The sequence below is a fragment of the Panulirus ornatus genome, chromosome 19 (genome assembly GCF_036320965.1).
Source record: "Panulirus ornatus isolate Po-2019 chromosome 19, ASM3632096v1, whole genome shotgun sequence".
In the NCBI taxonomy this organism is placed as follows: domain Eukaryota; kingdom Metazoa; phylum Arthropoda; class Malacostraca; order Decapoda; family Palinuridae; genus Panulirus; species Panulirus ornatus.
This window is the reverse complement of record NC_092242.1, coordinates 66,492,129-66,515,617: the sequence shown is the minus strand read 5'-3', so window position 1 is coordinate 66,515,617 and position 23,489 is coordinate 66,492,129. Positions and strand designations below refer to the sequence as shown.

The 23,489-nt window shown below is 44.2% G+C and overlaps 1 protein-coding gene and 1 long non-coding RNA gene across 2 annotated transcripts in view; one reads left to right on the top strand and one right to left on the bottom strand.

Annotated features, from left to right (window-relative positions):
• The window catches only part of LOC139755293 (uncharacterized), a 270,998-nt gene that overhangs the window by 79,195 nt on the left and 168,314 nt on the right, over positions 1–23,489 (top strand). The window lies entirely within an intron of this gene.
• Positions 13,031–17,892, bottom strand: LOC139755639 (gamma-butyrobetaine dioxygenase-like). The gene is made up of 9 exons (XM_071674245.1): positions 17,737–17,892; positions 16,392–16,497; positions 15,990–16,183; positions 15,646–15,777; positions 15,106–15,299; positions 14,770–14,875; positions 14,390–14,604; positions 13,926–14,086; positions 13,031–13,769 (listed from the first exon to the last, which is right to left on the bottom strand). Exons 1-9 carry the CDS (start codon positions 17,806–17,808, stop codon positions 13,615–13,617), a joined length of 1,335 nt encoding a protein of 444 aa, XP_071530346.1. The 5' UTR covers positions 17,809–17,892; the 3' UTR covers positions 13,031–13,614.

Below are 23,489 nucleotides of genomic sequence, written 5' to 3'. Positions count from 1 at the left end.
CCCAGCTCCTCTGTTCATGTGGGGGTTTGATGTCCACTGGGATGGTGGTAGTAGATATCCACTGGGAAGGTAGTGGTATGTCTCACTTTATTGTGTATACTCACCTGGACAGGGTATGATCCATGCATCGTGTGCTTGCCACCGAGTTCCTGACTCCTTCAAGTCGCTTGGTTTACCTCAGCCTGCGTAGATCATCTTTGGTTTACGTAGACAAGGCAATGACGTCAATGACTGTTGACGTAATCCACCAGCATTCATTTCCCTTGCAAATGGATGCTGATAGATGATGGAGCGGAGTTGATAATGTATTCATTTAGAATAAAGTCGATAATGATAATCACCAATATATATATATATATATATATATATATATATATATATATATATATATATATATATATATATATATATATATATATATTTTTTTTTTTTTTTGGTAATTAACTCCCTGAGCGTGGTGTATCGGTTAGCGTTCCTGACTGTAACACACTCATGGGCCGCCCAGGGTCGAGCGCAAACGTTCGCATCCTTTGGATGTGGCATGAGGTTTACAGTCAACCCAGCTGTTCATCCACCCCTAGGAGGTTGATCGATAATATAGGTACCTGACCAATATATATATATATATATATATATATATATATATATATATATATACCCAAGGGACTTAGTGGTAACTCCAGCAGTCTAGCCTCAAAATCTTGAGCACAAAACATCATTCGTCCCTTACGTTAGCCACAGCTGATCCCACCCCTCGAGGTCACCAGTGTCTCGCAGTGTTGCAGCTTTAACAAAATAGAACGCCACCATACTTAGGGCGTTCTATGTAAGGCCGTAACCTCCCAGGTGCGTTCATTTGTATGCATGGCGCGCGTGGGGTACGTCCTTGCCTTGGAACTGAGTGAGGCGGGGTGGGCATTTATTTGCAGGTGCGGAGGGAGTCGGGTGTGTTCATCCACAGGTGTAGGAGGGGGTCAGATATATATATATATCTTTCTTTTCTTTCTTTCATACTATTCGCCATTTCCCGCGTTAGCGAGGTAGCGTTAAGAACAGAGGACTGGGCCTTTGAGGGAACATCCTCACCTGGCCCCCTTCTCTGTTCCCTCTTTTGGAAAATTGAAAAAAAAAAAAAAAAACGAGAGGGGGGGGGGGGGGGGGGATTTCCAACCTACCGCTCCCCTCCCTTTTAGTTGCCTTCTACGACACGCAGGGAATACGTGGGAAGTATTCTTTCTCCCCTATCCCCAGGGATGATATATATATATATATATATATATATATATATATATATATATATATATATATATATATATATATATATATGTATATATATATCCATCTGTAGGTGTAGCATGAACCCGGCACGTTCAGTCCCCAGGCACTGAATAAGCTCGGCGTTAATCATCACCTGCTGGTATAAGGTGCGTTGTGTACCTTACGGTTACCTGTGTATTTAGACCGAGTTCGGTGCGTTCACCAGCAGGTATAGCATGAATGCACGCAGTACCTTCATCCGAAGGCTTAGAGTTAATGCGTTTCAGTCACTTACAAGTAGAGAACGCTTACAGGTACCTACAGATGTAGAAAGTAGTACTTTCGGTGCAGTTGACTGCATATGGAGAGTGAGTTCGGGGTACATTTACCTGCGGGGGTAGCGTGTGACTTCGGGTACCTTCGCCTGCAGGTGCCACAACTCTCAGGCTCCTGCTGGTGTGTGAACCGAGAACACTCAACCTGCAGTTGTAAATCTTGATTTATGCGGTGGTTATCGCCCGCCTGTAGGAGTCCAGAGGACCTTGGTAGCCATTAACACCTCTCGTGTGTTTACGTAATGAATGCATTAACTTTCCATCCCACCCTCGCCCCCAACTAAGGCAACTTCCTTGTCCCTCTATTACCATAGGCTGATGGCTTGATCACAACTCCTGGTTGATATTCATAGCGAGAGCTTCCCTTCAGACTTGGCGAGGGTTCAACACCCTCCCGCGTACAAGGCAAGGTCTTTGGTTCCCAGGCTGGGTGGGTGGGTGCAGTCACCCTGGGGGTCTGAGTGTGGACACAGAGAGGCAGGGTTAATACTGTGAGGTAGGAATATAGGGAATTTATTGTCTGACTGTACATCGTATTCGAATACATTTTCTCTCAGGTCAGACTAAACGCAAAGGGATCGTAGGGTATGTTGGTCCTGCTGTTGTGGCCATCATCATCGTGGAATTATCAGGGGTCAATAATGCAAAACATTCAGGGAATCGAAATAAGTTAATCCATACGGCAAGAGAGATAATATTGACGGAGGATTGTATTACGCGCACTCCAGGCAAAACAGCAAGACTGCGGGTAACTGGGTAATGTAGGTTCCATGGTTGAGGAACTGAAGGGATGCACTTGATGATGATGATGATGATGGTTCCTTGGAATCTTGTCAGCCTGACGGAGCTTCATGAGGAAGTCTGTAAGTCGTGGAATGAGACTTGAAGGAATGATCGAACCACAGGTTAGGTCTGAAGACGATTTCAGCCGGTATTTTTAGAGTTTCCTTTACGGGGTAAATAGCGGCGAACACTGGCTTGTGGTCCGCAAGGGGTCCTGACGCCCTGACGCCAGAGTTTATTTCAAGCCGACTTCATCAGGTCTTCGGGTACCTGTTTCAAGCCAGTATTCCTTAGTGCAGTATCAGTGACAATCATCTGTTCTTGCTTAAGATCACTGATCAAAGAATGGGTCATATCAGCGTGAAGTGGATGGTTTCAGATTGCTTCGAGAAACAAGTGTGGTGTTCAGCCACAGCTTATCTAACATCTTATCTCAAGGTAAGGAGGCTGTTGTGAAGAAGTCGTACGCTCAACTGTTACTATATTTGCCATACTCCGTCACACGATTGCACCACGGAGCTATCAGCGATCAGGAGACAAATAAGAATATTTTCCCTGCCACGTAATACTGCCACGCCTCCTCCCATTTCTTCCAGCACCGCTTCCTACCTTCTACGCACAGCACAACACTCATGGCTAAGCTTAGGTAGTATATGTGGATGGGTAAGGAGTCAGTGGTATCAGGAATTATCATCACAGGGCTGTTGGGTTCAGACGAGTCGAAAGACACGTTGCAACAGGCCACTTGGTGGCGTCTCGTGTGTTTCCCCGCCACTGTGTAGGACGATTAAACCCTTCCACATATCCTGTCGCCTCCCACTGACTTACCTCTGAAGCTTCGTATGTTCTATACATACACACACACACACACACACACACACACTTGTGTTTCACTTTTCTGTTACCTGTTATTTATTAACCAACATCCACGTAAAGAAATGTACTTTTGGGAAAGAAAACCTGATTTTTATTCATTTTCTTTCCAATATATTGTACTTTCGAGCAGCCAGTATATCAATAACATATGAATGTCATCATCCCCGATTGCCTTTCTAGGAAATTAAAAGAAAATTAGGTGTTTCGTATTCCATACAGAGGTTTCGCTGAAACTTTTTTTTTTTCGGTAGTTTCCCTAGAGACGTCACGACAATGTAGAACAATAAACATTCGATGGATCTTTAAGCTAAATACTTCCGGGAAGTCAGCCGTGCTGGAGGTACGGCATGCACGTCTGCACTCCCGTAAAGCCATGGGGCCACATGCATAGCGAGAGTGCATGTGGTCTTCGAATTATCCTCAACACCTGAAGAAGGTGTTGAAAGATTCCTCGGTTGTGGTGGATGTAGCAAGCAGCTTATGTTGACCGCCTGAATGACCCTGGCAGATGATAGGCCTGAAGCCCAACACATACAACCAGCCAACCAACCCTGTAAAGACAGTCAGATATTTTGACATGCCAGGTTTTATGGGCTGTAGTTTTGAGAGGAAAGTAACGTAGGTATTTGGCTGCTTTTGGCGTTGTAAGTCGCCCCCGCCCCCCGGCATGACTTCTCTCAGACTCTGTACAGTAAAGCGGTTCCATTTGGCACAGAATTGACGAAAGAAAATGAAGCGAAAACGAGGAAATGACAATACACTGCGCGACAGACAGTGCGTGTTTCACTGGTCATGAACATAGTAAGTCACGTCGTAAGATAACACGATAAAACGCATTCTCGAACTGATAAGAGAATGATACTTTACCGACGTACGTTCGTACTCTTCGATATACAGGGATATCATCCGTAGTGTAATATCTGCACATAAACTCACCAACACGAGGGTCTCTCTGACTCACGTAATGTGTAAGGTAAAGGCAGAAGTGATCCGAAGGCAAATAGATCCCTTCTGGCACAGGATAAGCTGGTTCAGTGAGAGGCGAAACAGATTAAGGGGAAGGAGGTTTTGCGCTACAAAAAATAAACTCTTGCTTTCTACGAGATAATGAACCTTTTAAACAAAGGAGGCTGGGTGGTTTGTCTCTGTCTGGACTCTAAAGTTGTAATATATATATATATATATATATATATATATATATATATATATATATATATATATATTTATATATTAGAAAATGATTTGAAAATTCTGTGAATTGGAACTATTTAAGGTAAATTTTTCTGAATAGAATTATCCAAAGCCGACCGAAGGAAGTGCTTCCTTCCATCCTAACTTAGGAGTTGGTTGGAGTGATGCCTATGTATCCTATGTATCTCTCACGGCAGGATTGCTAGGCTCATTCTTTTTTTTTAAGTAGAAGTAAACTCCTTAACTCAACTCTTCTGACATACATCATATACATCAGACCTCCTTGATTCTGCATTTAATTTATATCAAAGTCCCTTAAAAAAAAAAATAGGATCTTGTCTCTTTTCTTTTCTCCTCATTTATCTCATTTAAGGCTTAGGCTCAGCGAAGCCTTGTTGTTCGCTCGAGCCTTTTTATAAAGAATTTAAGTAAAACGTATGACAAACACGCTTCCTTATCGCCCTACCAGGGGGGTATTGATAAAGGTTTCCCTGCCACTCAGTAGAGCGACGCCCTCACACAAGACACGATAACTAACACAACCTCCAATTGTTCACGAGGGTCTTGTGTCGCCCCGGCCGAAATGTTGAACACACCGGGGGAAAACGCATAGACAAGTAATGCTCTTAAGAGGCCGGCGCCGACGTGTGTGTCTATGTTTGTGTTTGTCCTTGAAACACCTCCTGCGACAGACTGGAGCCCGAGAGTCGTTTCCCTACCAAGTTGCAGGACGCCCCGACCCTCCGCGAGCGACCCCGCCCTCGTTTATCTGACAACGGTTTAGTGGGAACCACTTTTACGGAGTCGTCAATCTCTTTGTCGTTTTCTTCCCAAGTATGAGATCGTGTGTCCCGAGGGGGTGGGGGACGTCGATCGCCGGCGGAGCCATAACCTTACCTTGTTGTAAGTAATGGCAATAGTCGAGCTCTGACGGTCGGGGTATATACCACCAAAGCATGAGACAGATTTAACTACTTAGATCCTCCGGTTGACGTCGCTGTCAGGGGATCAGAGCTCTGAGGAGTGGAGCGGAGTGGAGAGGAGAGGAGGGAGAGTTGAGGGATTTGGGGTGACTTGCGAAAAGGCTCTTTTGTCTGACGTCATATTGTTCACTCGTGTGATCATGACTCGACAAGTGGGTCTATACAGTCCCCTTCGTCGTGCAGGAAAACATTTTATGGATTCATTTTTTTGTCGTTTCGTCTCCCCCTTTTTTTCTTTTTTTCTATCAAAACTTGAAAATGTCATACTTTGCATGGCAATCACACAGCTCTCGTGAGACGTCGAGGGAATTACGTAATGTGTTTTCGATTATTATTAATTTTTTTTTTTATCTATAGAGATATCAGAGTTGGAGGAGGTCTACTTGGACCCCGGTGTGTTGTCCTTCCTCCCCCTCCTTGAGACATCTACTCGACTTCAGAAGTGATCGATGGTGCCATAGCAACACCCCCTGGCGGAGGTCATTGTATAACTTCCCACGAAGAGGAAAGTCTCATGAACTTCGTCTGTGTATACTGACGAAGACGAACCTCTCTCTTTAAAAGCAGCGATCATGTACCCCGCTGAGTCGCTCTATGTATAATAGAGTAAATTCAGTAGAATATTAAGTACCAGTCAGTTTCCTTCGGCAGCGTTACACGTTTCCTATTCCTGTCGTGTTGTGCCACACTATCCACTTCAAGATGACCAACCACCCGTTCCTCCCTGCCTCACCTACCTACCTACACCATCACTCTCACATGTTGTGTTTCTCACGTCGCTTTCTGATCGTTTTTTCTTTCTCAGATGGACCTATGACGCGGAGGATTTATGAATATCAAGCAGTTTCTATCCTGTTGATTGATGCGTCAAAAGTAAAAACCATCAGTTAGTCTGACTTTGGCACGGGATTGATTTAAGTGACAACAAGGAAATAATTCCCGACCTGGAACGATGACCTCGACGGGCAAACACTTGCAGGAAAGATCTTCATGCAAGGAAGATGGCCGCGGGGCTGTTAACATTCTGCCTGAATGAAAAGACCAAAAGGAGCGTGTGAGGCTTGAAGCAACAGGTTCTCTGTCTTTCTCGTGTGCTCTAAGCCATTTCGATTTTCTGCCAGTTGCGAAGGCTTTTTATCTCGGAGTCGAGTATATATATATATATATATATATATATATATATATATATATATATATATATATATTCGCAGGAAACCAAACCACTCTGTGCTTATCATTCACTGGAAAGGTCTGAAACCGCATTTGTTGCATATTCTCGTTAATGTTTCTTGTGTGTGTTTTTTTTTTGTTTTTTTGTTTTGGGTGGATACAGAAGCATCTTATATTACTCCAGTCCCTTAAATGATTCACACTGAATCTTTCAACATTACACAACACCACCAGATGTCGAGGGTGAGCAGTGGTGAGGGCGCTATCAGCAGTAAGGAGGTCCTGATAGAGAGGTTTCCCTGCCGCGTAGTATAACGACGACTCCCTATACCAAACAACCACTTCCTCCTCCTCCTCCTCCTCCTCCTCCTCCTCCTTTTCTTTCTCCTCCTCCTCTTTCTCTTCCTCTTTCTCCTCCTCCTCCTCCTCCTCCTCACGAGATGCTACTGTGCTAGGAGACTAGGTTTACAGAGGTGCGCATCAAATGCTGTTGAGCTGTTTCTCGTTTCTTGCTGCTTCGTAAGAGTTGACAGGGGTTCAGTAACACACACACACACACACACACACACACACACACACACACACACACACACACACACAGGTCAAGTTGTGTCGGGTGATACGAAGCGAGATCTGGTCGCCCAGTAGATTTCCCTGCCATCTTGCAGGACGATGATGGGCGGACCAGAAGCGACTACCTTCGTCGCCTCCTACGTGGTATACTGCGTGCGTGATATTTCGAGTATGCTGTTCCTTGAGTTCTGATTTGTCGTTCCTCTGCTTCCATATCAATTTCTTGACACTGTTACGTACACGCAGAGGAAAGAGATCTCGACGTGCGTGATGAAGACCGATACCCATATAGCCACAGTTCCTTTTGAACTGTTCCAGTCGAGGAGTTGATATGTGAAGTGACGCAATATCCCACGTGAGAAATTGCTGGAGGATAAATGAGGTACAAAGATAGGTAAGAGGAACCAAAAAGGGGTCGAAATAATGAGTACAAAGATAAATGACCTATCACACGAGCTATTTCATGCGCACCGCCACTGTATTGGTGCTACAGGAGCTGTGTGTGTGTGTGTGTGTGTGTGTGTGTGTGTGTGTGTGTGTGTGTGTGTGTGTGTGAGAGAAAGAGAGAAATATACGGCAGAAGACGAAGGAAAATTAATCAAGTTGTAAGAGGATTTACCCCCAAGAGCAAATGATATGTATCATGAAAGGCCCGGAAGCCCTGCCTTGTGTTGGCTGTGTGAGGACCTTTTCTTTTTCACCCTCTGTCCCTGGATGCGTTTGCAAGCTACGGCAGGTCCATTAAACGCCATGAGGAAGATCATCGCTTCACCGCCTCATGCTGTAGAATATAGAGGGACTTCGCCACCACAAAGTCGTCCATGAACTCTCATAAAAGGCCTCACTACTCCTTCGTCTCATGTGGAAGCCATAGGACAACCTACAACCCATGTTCCATAATGAGACTGACAGTATGGAACCAGTGTTCCCAAACGACCCATGAATGTTCCATGAGAAGACTCGATTAATGGGCCTCGTGACACGACATGATTGCCTCTGGGGCAAGGGCGGATAGGTGGGTGGATAGGTGGATGGATAGGTGAGTGGTGGGGAGGCTTGCCTTGCTTACGTCACCCTGTTATTGACAGCGTTATTTTATCTGTCCCGGATATCAGAGTTTGAGGAGATCTACTCAGAGCAAGTGCATGGATCTGTGCAGGTGGTGGTGCCCCTTCTCCTCCTCCTCATCTATTCGACCTCAGTAGTGAACTCCGCTGACGCAGCAGCAACCTTGGCGGGTTCTATACTGACTGCGTCGCGGTAGGTGTTCCTCTTGACTCGTAAGAAAAAAAGGAGAGGAAAGGAATACACATTTGCTTGGGCGAGGCGTCGGGTAACTTAAGCCAAGCAGACACTTAACACTGGGAAAGTGGGTTAAGAACCTGAGCTCTTATTTTTAACTTCTAACCACTTGATTCTTCCTTTTTTTTTTTCCCCTGTTGACCCAGCGAGGCACCATGATAAACAACAACACGAGAACTGTTTCGACTGTGTTGGTACAGCCAGAGCTGTTTTCTTTTCTGAAGGTAAACATAATCAAGAATCACCCATAGGATACTCCAGCTACACCAAGGGCTCCTGGACTCCTTCGCCTACTGCTGACAGAGTCTACCACGAACTGATAACACTGTGGTTGGCACATGCATTCTACTAATTTTCTGTTTCTGACCACAAAGGCTGATCCTGGGGCTGTCCATGGCCAGGGGTGGGGGCTGGCAGATGACGCCGGGTGTCTAGGAACGATCACGTGAGATGTTTCGAGGAACGGGTTTAAAAGGCCAACAGCTTCTTCAATCACTCGCTGACGAAGATGCCGAGTGACGCAAGCATTTACGCTCACTTCATTCACCCCGAAAAAGTAGTAGGATGTAGAGTCATTACCTTCATCACGTCAAAGATGATATGAAAACAACCAGGGTAAAGATGATTAATTAACGAAGAGAGTGTAAGGTTTTAGAATCACCTTGATAACCTGAGGGTGTTGATGGCTTTTCTATTAGTTATCATAATTCGGCGTTGACGACCATAACTACCCTGGCTGTATATAGGCCTGAAGACCAGATAACGAGCTAAACAACCAGAACCCAACGTCATATTACAGAAGCACTTGAAACGCATTATATCATATTCAGTTACCAAACAGATCATAGATACGTGCTGCAGTCACTGATACTACGTTTGTGTTTACTTGTAGTGGAGAGTAGAAACGCTCACCTTTATGGCGTACCTTAAATATATCATTCAGTAGAAACCAAATTGATGCGGCAGTTTCACAGTATGTATACTTTTCTCCCATACATATTGCTCATTATAATTACTTCTGAGCAGATTACCACCCCTAGCTGAAGCACAGGAATAAAATAAGTACCTTTGGGATAAAGATTATCCCCCATATGCGATAGAATCCCCCAATTCTTATACCTGTAACCGTTTTTCATACTACTGAACAGTTGTGAATGATGATGATGATGATTTCTCCTCATTGGTATAAAAACCTCTTTCATCGTAACAGTTCAGTTGATGAGGAAGTGTTTCGTCCCTCAGTCGAATGGGATACGATACTAGTCAACTTCATGTCGATTCATAGAGGAAGTGTTTCGTCCCTCAGTCGAATGGGATACGATACTAGTCAACTTCATGTCGATTCATAGAGGAAGTGTTTCGTCCCTCAGTCGAATGGGATACGATACTTGTCAACTTCATGTCGATTCATAGAGGAAGTGTTTCATCCCTGAGTCGAATGGGATACGATACTTGTAAACTTCATGTCGATTCATAGAAAGTGTAGTCCTCCATATCATTAGATTCAGGCGGTGAACGACCGAGCGACCGAGACACGCTGAGCCTCGACACCAAGAACTTGGGCGACCTGGCACTGCGAACTCTGCGGAGCGCTTGCGCCAGGAACGGCGTATATTTACTCCCCATTTTATTGACTGATCATCATGAGCAGCGCCTGCAAGGGCCCTCGTCACCGTCAGAACCTGAGATGAAATTGTTAACCCATCCATTACTTGCCTCTATGACAGCGAGCGCTCGTACCATCTCCAGGTCCTGCACCATTACTCGATCTTTTTTTTTTTTGGATCCGTATTGATGGTGTCATCTATCCGTTATCATGATGCAGAACGATGTATCGCAGGAGCGCGCAGAGAGAGAGAGAGAGAGAGAGAGAGAGAGAGAGAGAGAGAGAGAGAGAGAGAGAGAGAGAGAGAGAGAGAGCTGCCATATCATTTCTCATGCCACATCATCACTTGCCACATCAATCAACCGTCTCATTGCTTCCCATGTTGTTATGTCATCTTTTTCTAGCCCATCTTTTTTTTTTCCCCCTCTTAAGAGTCACTTATCTACGCCTCGTATCTACACACACGTAAAACTGAACCCTCGCTCCTCGAGCATATGAATAGCACACATGAACCCCTGTTTGCCGGACGTGTTCGAAGCGTCAGTTTCATAGTTTACGTCAGTCCTCAAAAGGAGCGCACGCGTACAGACAGAACACATGACATTAAGCCATCACGTTAAGGAGTGTCGATGTCAGCAAGGACGGACTGTACCACCGTACTGTTGCCGTGGCGACGACTTAGTCATCATTTGTCGACGAGTAATCGTTTCGAGGAGAAGGAGGAGGAGGAGGACGAGTAGGTTCTCCTTAGCTCAGAAAGGCTGCGTCTGAGGAGGTCTCCTCAAAGCCCTGATATCCATCCAGATAAAACGACTCTGTCAACAAGTGATATAACCTCCTCCGGGACGTGTGCAGGTGCGCCGTGTCTTTGACATGGCCGTAAGGAGAGACGTGGATATACCCCATTCGTCACGCGTGCATTTCGTTATATGGGTACGATCGCGTCGTGTGGACAAAGCATTGGATCTTATTTGTTGAAGGATCGGATTACTAACTAGAAGGTGCCGTAAATGGATGAATCCCCCCTTTATATATATATATATATATATATATATATATATATATATATATATATATATATATATATATATATATATATAATAAGATATTTCGAATATTCATCGAGAATATTCATCTCGCGTGAAAAAGAAAAGAGTTTTATAAAAAGAATGATGATATTAATCAGAGCTTCTCAGGTGTCTGTAGACAGAATGGTTGTAGGGAGATGGGAAAGGCGGAAGGGAACGCCACAGCGTCACAGCTCGAGGAAAGGAGGAGGTACATCACACAGGTCACACCTTGTGGTATGTCTCGGGAGACAAGGTCGAGGTCATCCTCAACCCATCACATGACGATGGTTCATGAATTCCACATGACAATCTCGTATGGGTCATGGGTCACTCATTGTACCTCAGGGGCACCGTACAAGGGCACCCCATCCAGACTCTCAGGGATTTTGATGTCACATCACACGGTGGCATGACAAGGCTGGTTGTGGTTAAACCACCACATGGCTTATAAAGGCTGAAGGTCCTCCTGACACATCACGGGGGGCGGTCAGTCTAAGCTCTCATGTTTCGATTCGTGGAACTGTTTTACTGTCATGGAAAATCAAATCTTGAATTGCTCATGATTTTTGACCCACTACTGTTCCTTAAAAGAAATAATTTCTCTTTGGGAGAGTAGACTTTAAAAGAAATAATTTCTCTTTGGGAAGAGTAGAATTTTTTTTTCTTTTTGTCTTTCCCAGGAGCTGGATGAAGGAGGACAAATATTTCTCTTTGTAACATTTACATTACTGTTTCAGCTTTAAACTTCGTAGTTGTCCCTAACGTTTTACCCGGACACTTTTACGACCAACCAATTTCCTTTTATTAAACTGAAAACAATTTCCTGGTGATGTGGAAATAAATGATCGAATAACAGCAGGGACGAATTTAAAGGATTTTTTCAGTTGAAGCACCTCCGACACACAGAACAAGGCTAAAATTGTCCGCTGAATTTTCCTCTTCCAATTAGTTAGGAGAGAAAGGAAAGGGGTTGGACTATGAGAAAATGCGGTCGAGAAACAGAAAATGGTTATTGAGTGTAATGGTGCCTTATTTAAGTATATATCCCTTGTTCGTCTGCTGAAGCTTGTGGCGTCTCGAAACCTTCAAAACGAACTTCACATCGAAGCATCGACTGAGTCGAAACTCGTTGAAGGCATCGGCACCTCACTCAGGATGATCTTAAGGTCTTCGAAGGGCCACTTGCATTGTTAGGTATGTGGTTACACATAGATCATCCTCAATACCTTAAGATGATGTCAAAAGCTTTTGTTTTTTTTCCCGTTTGGTGGGTGTAGTTCAACTGGTGACGTCTTTAAACGACCCTGGCAGATGATAGCCCTCAATCCCAAAGAACCAACGAATCAACCACTCAGCCACCCTGGCTGTCTTTATTTGATTCCATTGATGTTTGGTAAGTGGATATAATCGTTACGAACGCGAGGACGTAATCACTAAAACAGTGCAGTAGGAATGGATGCCATGGGAACAATAGCACAGAATAGGATTCAAATGATGCTTAATTTTCTTTTTTTTTTTTTAAACAGAGAGGTTCTGTATTAAAAGGTAATTTCAGGATCACTCCTTGGCTGTTTTGTAATCACGATATGAAGTAGATTGGAATGGACTGCTGTATTTGAAATAGATTTCCTTTTCGATGAATCAAAATCATGAGATGTAATAATCCCTCAGGATTTTCTGTGTTCGGTTGAAGAAGATTGATATATATCTTGATGGTGTCATTACTATCTCATATAATACCATGTTCTGTCCTTTACATGCACACATGACTATTCCCTCACTGGAATCATATCCCGATATACAAGAATCTTTTTGAATTAATGAAAGAGGAAGATTAAGAACTTCAGAAATATATGTTGGAAAATACATAGCAAAATGAAACGCTTGTGTACGTATATCATTTTATTTAAGAAAATATATATATATAGAGAGATCTGCGTTAATCTGTATATATGACTTGTATATGTATATGACTTGCAGATAATCAAATGGTGAGGAACAAAGCGATCATAAACATCACCAGCAAGAAAGGTGAGTGTCGGTCACATCATCACACGGGAGGTACAACACACTAATAACATGTGAGATGAAAATATTTCAACACCAAAGCTGAAATCAGGGAGACTACCATAACACAATATCCACCCTGACGAGAACCACGTATAGTTAGCATTTAATACGTAACGTTTGAAGGATTGAGGAACAGCAGTTAAGTAGTCACACTCATGGCTTAGCGACGTGAAAGTCAACATAGCGTATAGAACAAAATATAAAAGAAAAGGTCCATTGAACAATAACCCATTTAACATTCCAAAGTGTTTGTCATTCATCATTCCAAAGTGTTTGTTGACCTCTTGGTATGTGAGGTTCATTGAGTCTGAGGGATAGACTCGACACATTCCTAGATTTAGAACCGTTCTGGCGTCCCGTATCTTCGAAGTTGAATGGACATGTTCTCCGAGGTGAGTTTAAACAAAGACCCCGAGTTTCTCCTGAAGGCGACGCCGCCGGCAGCGAGCCTCGTCCCAGTCCAAGTAGGATGACTCGACGTGACGTTCGCTGAAGGCCTCGTATCCCTCACGACCATGAAGGCATCGGACGTTATCAAGCGTCATCATGTCTCCTGCAGGATATCCAGTGATGATTTAAGCTTCTGAGGGAACAGTACTCATTAATTATTCAAATATATTCATCCGACACGTATGTCAAGAGAGAGGAAGTGTGAGAGACGAAAGTTAGGTAGATTTATATACTTGCTTCACGAGAGATTCTCACTGACCTGCATCCATCTTGAACCTGACGGAGTTGTCGTAGAGGATGTCGTTTAGAAGCTTCATGGCGACGTAGAAGCTCTTCACCTTGTGGGAGGGAAGGTCTAAGTGGGAGTCACGGATGGCGTTGTTCACAGCCACACGTATGACTTCATTGTCGCTATTCAAACTGTGGGGAGGAAACAAGAACATTACTGCAATGGTCGGGGGTGGTTCATCGAGTTCTTAGAGAACTCAGAATTCAAGATTTGTACAGTTTCAATCCCTCACTGGCATATACGTCTCACTCAACACGAAAGTTAAAAAAGGTATGAATTTGTTCAATGAGAGACATCACAAGGCTTGAATTGAATTTACTGTGGAGACATTGACCATGGTATATCAGCAGATGCTTCTTGTGTGTTATTGTTTTACGACGTGGCTACGTTTAACCCACTGGTAAAGACGACTCTTGAGCTCATAGATTACTCACGTGAGTATTGGCATCTTGGATATCTTGTAGAATTCGTCCATCTCCCAGCTGTAGTTGGCGTGGCCCTTGTCCCAGAAGTAGGCGTCGGTGGTGGTGAGTATCTTGAAGGCATCTGGGTGGTTCCTTCGCAAGCTCTCGGCGGCGAAGAGTCCATCGCTGATGACGCTCTCGCCTCCAGTCCCCTGGTGCTGCTTCACACACTGGATGAAGATGATCTGGAAGACAGGGATGACATTACAAGCGACCTTTCCATAGTGAATCTTGGGCGTTATGACGTTTGAAACATAATTGTTAGTGGCATCATCGACATGATTTCTTGAGGAATTCTATTTGTCACCTTTCTGTCTAACGTCCGGTGCTGAACAAGAAGCTTAACTTACCCCTGGCATTTGCTCGTACTGAGGCAGGTCGTTGTGCATGCCCAGCTTAGCGTTGGAGAAGGCCACGTTGTTTGTGTTGGGTCTGTTGATGACTGGCGAGTGTGGTCTGCAAGGATGAGGACCAGATTGAGTCTTCTGGTGTCTAAGCATAATCTGAATGCTTTCACGGGGAGTCTTGACACAAATTTCAATGGAATATTTGAAACCCAAGACGGTTCCTTTACCAACAATGCTATTGACTCTGAATAGAATAGTGAACTTCGTTCCTTTAAAGTGACATCTTATATTCAGTGGATAAAAGACAAGGAAGGAAGGATATTTTCAGCCATCACTGACCCATAATGTGACTGCTTGACGTAGGCGATGTGCTCGATGATCTCAGGTCCGGCAATATCCCTGTCAGGAGTGTTCTTGATCATGGCAGATCCCTTCCTCTCCATCGTCAGCAGCCAGTCCAGCAGTACCTTGTCGTCCTTGATCATGGTGTAGTAGTCGAACTCCTTCAGCTGGTGGTCAGCGCCCCACGGCTCCTGTGGACGTAGTGGTTATGGTGAAATTTAAGACCTCGAGTTAGGTGGGGGTATCTCCTCAGCTGGAGAAAACTCACGAGAGCTGTGATGGAAGGTTTACTAAGTATCTTTGCCTCAAACGCTTCAAAAATTTGATAGAGAGGCGAACATGTGAGACAGTTATTTACTTCTCCTTCACTTATAAACTAAAGTCAAAGACTACTACTTCTACTTTGCAGCAATACTGGAAGATTTTAGACACTGGATGTAAAGTGCATATCGTGATTTGCATTGAACTTCGGCGCAGCTTCTTGTGTTACACGCTAAAGGAAGTGCTTTGGTTATAACAGTCACTATTGCCACTCACCCTCCTCAGGGCATATCTGTTCCTGTGTTGGGCACGGGCGCTGGGTGTGAAGGCTCGGTCGTATAGCCACTTGCCTGTGTATTCGCTGGTGTGACCATCGCTCCACTTCACCAGAATTCCACTCTCGATCTCCTGCGAAGATAAAACGAGCGGTAAATACTGTCGCCCTCGGCATCATCATCTTTGACATAACGTTCTTTTTTACCTTCAGTCATCAGGTTTTGAGATGCCTCGTATAGCCTGATCAGGTCGTATAGAAACATGATATAGACATGAAAGGATTAGGTGTATGACGTAGGTGGGATGGTGAAAATTCTTAGACATTTGCCGAGAGAATGTGTTACCTTGACACTGGTTGCTTGGACGTCAATATTGAGGTTCTCCATGAGGAAGGTCCTGCCCAAAGCCCCGGAGCTGAAGCAGCTGGGACACTGGCAGTTGTCCCGGAGCCACATGAAGGGCATCTCGCTGAAGCTGCCGTCGCCGAACTTGACGGTCAGAAAGTCGTTTTCCAACGTCGAAGAGACAACAGTCTTGGCTGTGTGTGGAGGGAGGGAGGGAGGGAACAGACCAACACCAGAGTTAATTATTAGGATTTTACATCTAGGGGAAAGATGTATATGCCTCTTAAGTTACAGTACAAAGAAGGAAGAGGTGATGTACATTCTAGGGGAAAGATATGATTATATGCCTTTGATGTACATTTTTGCATTGAGCTTAAGACTGTAACGTCAGGGTATAATTACGTTTGGGTGGAGCTTCCTTGGTGGCCGCTTGCTGTCGAGCAGCTGCAGCCAAGCTCAAACGACGTGAGCTGCTGCAGGAGGAACATGCGCTGCATTTTTGCCGCACCTGAGAATAAAAGACAGAACATAGAAGGACACTGGCACGGGGCAGCATCCACTGCGCAAAATGTCTCGGATCAAAAGTCATGGGCAGTGGTTGATACATCATAGCCATATTGTTGATGGGATCACCTTACTCTATACTAGCAATAACCACTGAGAAGTGTGGGGATGCTAATGAAAAGTAATTTCCCTAACTCTTCGTAATCATAAGTAACCAATCTGATTCTAGATGTGATACCTTCTCTACCTTATAGATAGATGATGAAATCGAAACTCAAATCCCCGGGTTAAGAGCGATCGAATCCCTGTGTTAAGAGCGACAGTATGTTTTGTTTCGTGGGGTTTTCTGTCATCTCTTTTTTTGAGGGTAACCAAAAGATGTCTTTAAGAAGATTTCAGTCTCCAGTAGAGAACGCCTTTGTTCCCTCCAGGACATAGGTGGAGTTTAAGCCTGTGATCAACCGTTCCGAGTGCTCTGGCAAAATGACCTGGATCCTACATAAAGTGATCAAGAAATGGTTAAACTACTGATTTTAAGTCGTGCCATCTACGCTATATAACTGATGTGCTGACCCCATTCACTGAGAGTTAGAGGATCACTATGTCGACCACTGATGGACGAAACGACCTTCTATACTAACACGAATGATGAATAAGTAGAAACCATTTACTCTAATTCAGGTAATTCGTAGTTAAAACACCTTCATTAACATGAAGGCTCTTCACTAACGAAGTGTAATGAACGACCTAATCAACGAGGAAAGGTTAAAAAAAAAAAGATGAGATATGACAACATTTGAATATCTGAATCCTGATTGAGATTTGATAGTACTGAGAGCCAATGAATGTGAAGTAATGCCTTTGAATGAATTCTGAATACATTCATTTGTTGCAGAAGCAAAGAGCAGCCTTAGGACTATCACATTATCACTTCTTTTTATCTGTTTATTAATCTATAATTACTCTAAAACCAATTTGCGTGCAAGAGTTCTGATTTTACCCAGGACTTCCTTTTAAAGGCTTCGCTACCTCCAGTAGCGAGGGAAAAGTGGACTCCTTTGGAGTGGGAAGTTCTTTGACGAGACTGTACAACTCCCAGTGAGAGAGCCTAGTTAAAGGTGACCCAGTCACTCGCGGTGTAAATTCTCTCGCAGGCGGAGCTCGGTGACACACCTACCTACCCCGTTGTATCATCCATCACACACATTGCAGCAGCAGTGGGGTGTAAACAAGCGAAACAAACCTGTTGCCTCGCAACACTTCTCAGAGCATTGGCTCCAAGAAGCAGGGCTCGGGAGTAGCGCTGGCTGGACATCCTCTGAGAAGGTTAGCAAGTTGCTCGACAGCTGCCGGAGTGGAGGTGGACCTGCAGTGATGATCAGGCAAGCTGTGTCCTCCACTATATATACCTGTGTCACAGCCGGCCAACAGGAGGAGGAGGAGGAGGGGGGAGCAGGTGGTACCAGTACCACTCCCCCAACCCTTGGGGGGGAGGATGAGAGGGGGGGATGCCATTAGATAAGAATGTCCCTGTTTCTCAATCTTGTAACTGCCGGTTCTAATCTGATGACTCCTTGATTTTTTTTTCTCTTGTTTAATATAGAAATGGGTGGCGTCAGTGAAATGCCCGCGAAGGTTTTGCCGCGAAAATGCTCGTGTGTGCATATTTAGAATCCACGGAAGACGGTGGATCTTGAGGCTCGGTGCCGCGTATTTGCCTCATTGGTCGAGTTCGTGGAAAAACACGAAGTACTTCGGTATATCCTGGAGTCGTCTTGATCGTCGCCGTCCCCTTCCACATCGCACGACGAACGACACCAAACACGACGGCGCCTGCCCCCCTCCCCGCGGGGCATCAGTTCAGTCAATCGGCCGCTTCTCGTCTCCTCCAGTTCCCTTTACGGCGAAGAAAGCGCAGCGTATATCGCATGAACGGGACATTTAGATCATCACACGCTTTCGATTTCAGTCTGTCCAACATTCACTGTTTATCGAGGAAAGGCGCAAATGCGTTTATCTTCGCCATCACTTCGTTATCAGCCGAGCTGAGCCGAATTGTTTCGTCGTTGTCATTTGTGACCTCGATCTCTCCCTTAGCTGTCTAACACGTTCAAAGTAATTGCCCTCAAAAGCTGTCGTCATTATTTTATGGTGATGTTGTATACGTCCCCCGAACAAAGTTCCGAGAGCAGCGGCATAAAAGATATATATATATATATATATATATATATATATATATATATATATATATATATATATATATATATATATATATCCATCAGCCTCGTCTGGGTGAAATGAGCTGACCGGCTGGCTGAACCTTGATCAAGGCTTTCTTCCCTGCCACCTCCTACGGCGACACGCTCTCTCTCTCTCTCTCTCTCTCTCTCTCTCTCTCTCTCTTCTCTCTCTCTTCTCTCTCTCTCTCGGGCTGGCTTCGTTCGGTTCGGTTCCTGCCTACTTCATTGATGTCTTTGACCGCCTCAGGCTTGCTGAAACTATACACATTTATACTTATTACTTCTCGCGGAAGTTTCTTCAACACTTGAAGACAAACAACCCTCAGCTATTTTTTGCTTTGTTGTTATGAAGGAGACTTGTGTTGTTGACACGAGGGGTTTGCAGAGACCTGATGAGTACTATCCCTGCCACGTCGCAGGGCGACGGACCGACCCCTCGCGCGACAGCGAGGGCGCTCGACCAGACAACCTCCTTGAGCGTCCCACAATGTTTAGTTACCCTTTCGTAATATTCCAGACTTAATATGTCGCTCTCTTCGCCATGTCTAACACAACAGTACGTCGTGCCAGACGAAGGTATAAAGGATTCAGTTGTGTTATGGGTGATTGGTGATATTTTTTTTTTTTCAATCATGGAGTCATCAAATGGCACATAGTGCTCTCAGGACCAGAACTTTCAACACGTCGGTCGTCTGGCCAACCAGTCGTAACTACTCTGAACCAGTTACCTGTAGTGTCGAGGCAGGGCGGCTCTGGTGCGTGAGTAGGTGGGAGGAGGAGCAAGGAGGGAGGGAGTGGGAGGGAGGGAAGTTCTCACATTATATGAGACTTGAAGATTCGGACAACGATATTTCTTCAAGGTCTTATGCCATCGAACCTCGGAGGTTGGGGTGGCGAACCCGCTCGCCTCTAGGGAGCAGAATAGAGGGATGAGATGCCGTTCTAACAACAGTCCAGCTTTCGTATTATATTCCATATGGGAGATTTATGAAGACCTTTTTTTTCTGTTTCAGTTTTCCGTTTTGTTGCGTAATGAGTTATCGGCATTTATCATATATTTCATAAGAGACGTCTTTAACGTCGCTGCTTTCTTCAAGAAAAATGTATTATGTAATATTATGTAAGGAATGAATATGGACATTATATAATCACAATAACTGTAGGACAGAAGAAAAAACTCCCTCGGTTGATTCACATATTTTGCAGTGATTATTTGTCAAAGTTTTGAATAGATATATCTACTCTGATAGTCGAGCCTATCTATTGAATGATTATAGAGTATACTATTAGGCATTTCGAGTAACCCTGTGCTTGTTCAGTAGGGTAATGACACGCCTCAATGTCACAGAACACATGGAAACTAAAGACACACAGTAACCCACACACACACACACACACACACACACACACACACACACAGAGTTTACCAGGTCCTCTGGGGGAATTGCCAACCCCGTAAGAACAGCGTAAATATCATGACACTAATAATAGCGCTCTTCATTCCCTTTAGGGGGTTCGGCTCCTGGCATCTCGTAACAACAGAAGCCACCAACACACACACACACACACACACACACACACCAGAGACAGAAATACTCATACGCAACAACAATAACATCAACCAAAAAAAAGGGCATTAACGTCACAAACACAGAAACCCCTAAACTTGTGACAGTGAAAAACGACGGCTGATGAAACACTCCGGCCTGAGGTGTGTGTGTGTGTGTGTGTGTGTGTGTGTGGTGGGAGAGATTCATTCTTGCGTCCCCTCGTTTTCGGTTAACTTCCAACCCATGAATTCATTAGCAGCTTCAGTGCTTTTATATAAAGGCTTTTGTGACAGTGTAGTCTTACGTTGCAGGGCCAACAATGGTAGCGTCCCCCGTAACCAGCCCTGAGGAGGGAGGGTAAATGATGAGAGAGATTATATGTCTAATTATCATCATAGGCGAGACGAGGTCAGAGGAGGAGGAGGAGGAGGAGGAGGAGGAGGAGGAGTAGCGCTCAACACTAATGATACGTCAGCGCTTAAGAACGCCGACGGTAAATCGTGTGTCCCGCCCGCCTTCGTCAGGTCATGGGGGGGACCATCAAGCGCTCGGATAGGCAGAAATGACGACGGATTACGAAAATATTAACGAAAGACACGAAAGTCTCCGAAATGTACAGACGGTGGAGGGAATGACAGGGGTGGGTGGGTGGGTGGGTGAGGGTGGGGGGAAGTTTCATCAGCAGCGGCGAAAACAAACACGATGGTGTAAAGAGATTATATGCAATCAACATTGCAACATTGCTCCCTCGAGGACAACTACGAAGGATTAGAAATTCTATGTAGAAATGACCGAAAACGCTTATCTCACGGGGACCTCCAGACAAATTTCGGATCTGGCACGTCCATGCAAAACGAATGAACATCGGTGGATAGAAATGGATTTCAAAGTTTTATGAAAATCCATAAGATAAAAGACATTACTAACAGGATTTTTATTAGAGGCAACATTAATAAAAGTACTTTAGTAGGGGTATGTGCACTTTAGAAGTATAATGTATTGACTGATATCAAAACAAAATTAGGTCTTTTTAGAATCTATAGATATTGAAACATTTCAATATTGATAAAAGTAATGCTGTAGGTTAAATGTACACCCTGTAAATATAACGTATTTACGAACATCAAATCAGATTTAGTGGTGTGTGGATGCACAACATCTTCATAAACGGTGGGAAAACATGTCGCATTTGTCTCGTACATGATATTGTTAAGTCTTATCCTGAGATAAAGTTTTTTTCTTCTTGGTGTACGATTGCTGTCAGTACTCGAACCCTAAGCCCTCCCCTCTCTCTCTCTCTCTCTCTCTCTCTCTCTCTCTCTCTCTCTCTCTCTCTCTCTCTCTCTCTCTCTCTCTCTCTCTCTCTCTCTCTCTCTCGCTAAGTTTAATGCTTCCCAAACCCAGTTACTGCTGATCTATTATCTCTTATCAAAGCTCCTCGCAGATTTCTTGTACCTTTCTAGTGATGGATCTGTAATACTGTCAACTTTGCTCATTCGAACCTGACGCTGGGTGTTTCTGCAACACCTAACCTCTCTTGGAGACCTCACATTGTATAGGTAACTATGACGACCTCTGGAAAACTGGGGAACGTAGTATAGTGCTGTACATTCTTCTTTTCTGGGCACAGTTATTAAGTTTACATAGAGGAATGATTATGTCCTAGTGTACAGCTCTCGTGTCTGAGGGAAGGTTCTGGCTCAGCATGCTAAACTAGACCGAGTAAGATCTAAACCAGTTCAACTTATCAACTCCCTCAGCCTAACCTCCCAACGTGACCCACTTATTGGTATTAGTTTGCTTTATGCTCCCAGAGGCTGGCCGCTAAACCACACATTACTCGGCAAGCTACTGTGTCACACAGTCTCTTTGTCGGTTTTGGCAACTCAAGCAAGGGTGGGCCGTTTTGATATCTCTTTCTTTCCTTACACCACGAAGCTTTAGTAATTTCTAACCACTCTTGTCTTTCCTCACAACTTTGGCCTTCCTTTTTCCATATGTGTATATGTATATCACATTATGCCCTACAACAGCAAGGATGCGAACCGGTGCCATTTGTGTTGGCCCTGGGTACATTAACAACTACGATATGGAAACTATAGCCTAGTCGCTGGTATACCCAGTTCCCTCACATATGGTAGCGATTCGAATCCTTACTGCTGGAGGGCATTATGTGTCCTATGGAAGTGCACGCTCATTGCACTATACATTGCACCATACATCCCATCCTAACCCATGCACTCTTTTATCAACCTCCGAGGGGAGGATGAACAGCTAGGTTGGCTGTGTTTTGACTGCAGCGCCTAGGATTCGAACCCGGGCATGAATCATGATCAGCAAGGCTAACCATTCCACCACGGAAGCTCATCATGTGTGTATGCGTGTGTGTAACAATTCCGGACCTATAATGATCCAATGCTCACATGAATTAGTGGTTCATAATGGCAGTAATTTGGGCTCCGTTGTTCTATCGACGCTCGAACGTACTGGAAAGCCTATCCACTGAAGCACAGCCTCCTGTGGGAGTCATTGAGATATCTGCTATCAGAGAACACTTTGATCAAGCATGCAGATTGGGATACATTCATTTACATATTCGCCTTTATAAATTCTCTCCGCAGCTCCCCAGCACATACATATATATATATATATATATATATATATATATATATATATATATATATATATATATATATATATATATATATATATATATATATTTTTTTTTTTTTTTCTATATTTTTTTTTCAGTAGTGTTCCTTACTCTGTTGTTGTGTTCTTGATAACGCCCGATCATCAAGAATAGAAAGAGAGAGAAGCTGGTCGAAAGATATTTCTTGAACAGAGAATGTAAGTGTGGGACGGGGATACTGTGGAGTGTGTGTAACATAAGACATCTACGAGGAACACTGCCGTGTCGTAGATGGATGGTGGACGGTGTAATGAGGTAGGATGAGAACGTTAAGATAGAAGTACATATATGACCATTCTGTGCGAGAGAAGGACATACGATACTCATGGGTGAGGTTGTGGAGTAGACTGGAGCACTGTGTGTGTGTGTGTGTGTGTGTGTGTGTGTGTGTGTGTGACTGGATATTCTCTATCATGACCACGTAAGTATCATCAGCATATCAAAGCAGACTATAAGCATCAGTTGCCACCTCGAACATAAACGATGTTTTACGTGAGCGTTGGTGAGTCTCGTT